The sequence below is a fragment of the Cynara cardunculus genome (assembly GCF_001531365.2).
Source record: "Cynara cardunculus var. scolymus isolate 2C chromosome LG 3, CcrdV1, whole genome shotgun sequence".
Lineage (NCBI taxonomy): Eukaryota > Viridiplantae > Streptophyta > Magnoliopsida > Asterales > Asteraceae > Cynara > Cynara cardunculus.
The window spans coordinates 25129431-25133898 of NC_037530.1; the positions used below are offsets into that span (position 1 = coordinate 25129431).

Sequence of the window (4468 nt, forward strand, 5' to 3'; positions counted from 1 at the left end):
GATTATTTAAAAGATTGTGAGAAGTTTGTAATCTGCCCATGAATCTTGAAGATTGTGGGGATTAGTTGATCGAATGAATCGAATTGTAAGTGAAATTACAGGTACAAGGTTATTGAAGCAAGTTCATACATATGAAACCGTTTCATATGAAATTGCACTTATTGTAAAATAATTTCATGTTGAATTTTCGAAAAATGAATATAGTTCATTATCAAATGAGGCCAATCAAACTAGTTATTGTGTAATCAAAAAAATTAATAAGATCAGTATACGATGAAAATATTTCATTATCTAAATGTAACGAATCCGTGTACAAGTAAATTAAAAAATAAGAAATATGATTGGTAATAATTTCGTTTGATTGTCAATTAATTTATGAAACCATTTCATTCATATAATGTCATTATTTTATTTTACTTTTTATTGAAATGATTCATTAAACAGTATTGAATATGTTGTGTTTTATGTATGATTTTGATATAACTTATTGATGGGTGTTATTTTAAAATATGTTAACATTAAAATAGTACATTACTTTACAAGGTAAATCAGTTTCATTAATAATATGATTTACATGATATGGTTTCCGTGATTACAAAATACTATGAATTAATTTCATTTAAAAGGAATGATGGTATATATAATCATATCGATTAAGCCACAGAGAAATACGTTACTCTACGACAATGAGTGATCAACGAGAAGGTATTAGCTCGAACGAAATTCATGACAAATACAGTGATGCTGTTGCGAATGAAGATGGGTGCTATGGTATGTCTTTTGTATTATAAATTTTGAGTTGATGTACTTTCCATATTATGAATGTTTGTATAAAGTTCGTCTGTCTTTGTTGCCTTGAATGTGTTTCGTTGTTGGAGTATTTGTATAAATAAGTTAGTAGGATTTGAGAATATGGTTATAGTTTTTAGCAAAGTAATGGACACCGTTTGTTAATGATTTCGTTCAAATGAGACTAATCTGCGAGGTTATTTTATATTGTTGAGTAAATCTATAGAACTTAGTAAGGAGCAATGTTACATGTGTTTTATAATGAAACTTTGTCACATTTAAACAATGATGTGAACATTCAATTTACGAATAACATGTAGTATGCATAAAGTGTCATGAAACAATTGCATTAAAATGTACAAAAAAGCCTGAAATAAGGAAACGATCAATTGCATAATTAGACATTTCTATAGTGAAACTGTTTCATTAAAATACAAAATACACCATCTACATTCAAAACATTTTAGCATGAAGCAGTTTCATTACTAATGTACAATATGATTGTAATAAGAATATGAAATACTGATGTAACAGTTTCATAATATAATTTATAAACAGTTGAATAGTAGACATAATATAATATCTCTATTTAGTAATGCAAATATTGTAATGAATAGTTTCATAAACGAATTTCAAAAACTTGAGCATGTTGCGGATAACTAATAGGAGGTAATGAAACATATTAATCATGTTAAGATTCATAAGTGTAACTATCTTGTATTATCTATTTGTACTTGTTAGATGCATTATCACAAGAAATGGGGGAATCACCAGGGGGCACGAAGATATGGGTCCCTAAAGTTGATARCAATATATGTYCAAAGGTTGGTGACTTCTTTTCATCGGTTGAGTCCGTAGAAAATATGTATAGGAAATACGACGATGTTGCTGGGTTTGATATCCGGTTGGGAAGCAAAAAATTGAACTCGTTGGGTGGAGTGCAAACCCGTTATTTTGTTTGTAGTAGGGAGGGTAATCCACCGAAAAAGGAATTTGATTCGTTAGAAGTTTCATCAGGAGAGAGGAAAAGGCGTAATACAAATCTCAAACGTACCGGTTGTAAAGCTTGCCTTAAAGTACACTATGTGAAAGAGAGTGGCCGATACGAGGTCTATCATTTCATAGAGGGTCATAATCATATGCTTTGTTGTTCGGATGAGAAGATGTTCACCCGTTCAAGACGCCAACTTGATTACAAGGATCGCAGGAATGTTTATCACGCATCCAGCTCTAAAGTWGGWATCACTCRGTCGYGCAGAATGCAATTGGCAATGAACGGRGGTTTAGTAGCATCTGGTGKGACAGCTAGGGATCATATGAACTTTAGAAGAGACATTATGCTCTTCGTTGGTAACAAAGATGCACAAATGTTAATAAACAAGATGAGCAAACGRCGGGAACATTGCYCTGAATATTTTTTTGAATATAAGTGTGATGAGAAGGAGTTGATTGCAATATTYTGGGCAGATAAAACAGCGAGAATGAATTACAAACATTTTGGAGACACCATATCATTCGACGCTACATTTCGGACAAACAAGTAAGTTATTTTAAATATTTGTTATCAAATTTTTTAGAGCAAATCATGCATTACTATCATGCTTTTCAATCGTAACAGACATGCAATGATTTTTGTTCCATTTGTTGCAATTGACAATCACAAGAAGTCTGTTGTCGTCGGTGCATCATTGATTAGAAATGAATCTGTCGTTAATTTCACATGGGTATTGAATGCGTTTATGAAAGCGCATGGTACTCAGCCACAGTTTGTAATAACCGATCAATGTGCAACAATGAAACAAGCGATACCTATAGTTTTTTCAAAATCTACTCATCGATTGTGTATGTGGCACATAACCAAAAAAGTGAAGGAAAAGGTATGTCTATTTTCAACTATTCAGATGAATTCTAACTTATGCATGTATAAGTTTGGTTACTATGCTTTCCATCCGCAAAGTTTGGTTTGGAATTGGTCATATGAAAAAAAGGCTTTGATTATTTTTTGATTGTGTCTTTGTTTCATTGTCAAGATCCATGATCATTTAGCCCATGGAACCCCGTTCAAAAGCAAGTTCAACAAACTCGTATGGAATGTACACATAAGTCRTGAAAGTTTTGAGGATAAATGGAATGCGTTGATGGATGAGTATGGCCTACGAGGGCACTCGTGGTTTGAAGAAATGTATGCAATAAGAGAATCTTGGATTCCAGCCTATTTCAAAGACTATCCAATGTCTGGTCTTATGAGAACCACTTCCAGGTCCGAAAGTATTAATTCATTTTTTAATGTTTATACGAAGTATTGGAATGATCTTGTTTATTTTCTTAACACTTTCGACGATGCAATCGAAAGTCAAAGAAAATAACACTGTTCCCTTGAGGTTGCGACTAGAACTACGATACCAAAATTGTTGTCACCATCCAAAATTGAAGCACAAGCAGCGAAAGTTTACACAAAAACAATATTTTTTGACGTGCAAAAGGAAATGAACAAGACAGTATGGTTTTGCGGGGTTGTGGAAGTAGTAGAGGTCGGTGATAAGATGATATACAGTATTACACATAAGAACAAGAATTCTGAGGTTAAAGCTACGTACAAGGTGTTGATCAATTCTTTCATTTCATATTCACATTAATTGATTAGAAGCGCATTTCCTGTAAATTTTCCCTAATTTATCTTCCTTTATTTATGATACTCTAGGTGGTTCATGATGTAAGGGATGAGTCTTTTGACTGTAGTTGCAACCATTTTGTTCGCAATGGTATATTATGTCGCCATGCATTTAAGGTAATGTTAAATTCTGAGGTGCAATCTATTCCCGAGAAATACATATTGCCGCGTTGGAGACGAGAGTTAGTTCCTAATGAGTTGATGCCGGCTCGGGTTAGGTACGGTGAAATGGATGTTGAGAAACAAGCTTTGATCAACCAGGCTATATCAATGTTTGATCTTATTATTGGACGTGTACGTAATGACAAAGGAGCGTTGACAGAGTTTGTGGAGCAATTGGAACGTTTGGGTGATGAAATTTTGGTGGATGTTCCAATTTTGACAAGTACAGAGCAGAAAAGAAATGATATTCAAGAGCTATTATGTGTTACAGAACCTGAATCGGTAGACGTTCTACCACCAACAGGTGTACGTAATAAAGGCTGTGGAACCCGAAAACGTCTTGTTGGTATGTCAGAGAGGGTATCCATGAATGCATAGAAACCGAAAAGATTGTGCAGAACTTGTGATAAAATGGGGTGGCATGATTCCCGCAATTGTCCGATGAAGGGCTATAGTACGAATTAACGTTTTATGTATTCGAATCGTATTAGGTTGATTTGGGAAGTTCCCCTGACTTTGGTTCATTTGTTTTATCTTACCTAGCAACAATTATAGTTGGAATTGTGTCCGGTCTTAATATTTTGTGATGAATCTCTTCATACCGGTTGATGTGAACATATTAGTTTGAAATACACTTTCAATAAGCAAACCAAACAAAGTAATTAAAAAGGTTTCATTGTAACACTTAGAATATGCCTATTTTAAGAATCGGATTTGTAAAAGAAAAAGCATACCGTAGAAGTTTAATTAGTACTATGTGATATAAGTTTGATGTTACACAAGTGAAACACTTTCGTTTGGTCTTAATGGACCTGTTTTATTTGAAACATTTTAAACACGTTCCTG

General features: G+C 33.5%; 1 protein-coding gene across 1 annotated transcript; it reads left to right on the top strand.

The window, feature by feature from the left end:
• The first annotated feature begins 686 nt into the window (after positions 1-686).
• LOC112509062 (protein FAR1-RELATED SEQUENCE 5-like) lies at positions 687-4000 on the top strand. Its single transcript, XM_025113937.1, has 6 exons — positions 687-771; positions 1531-2329; positions 2408-2666; positions 2820-3049; positions 3182-3389; positions 3491-4000. The coding sequence occupies exons 1-6, from the start codon at positions 687-689 to the stop codon at positions 3998-4000; spliced, it is 2091 nt and encodes a 696-aa protein (XP_024969705.1).
• Positions 4001-4468: the final 468 nt, after the last annotated feature.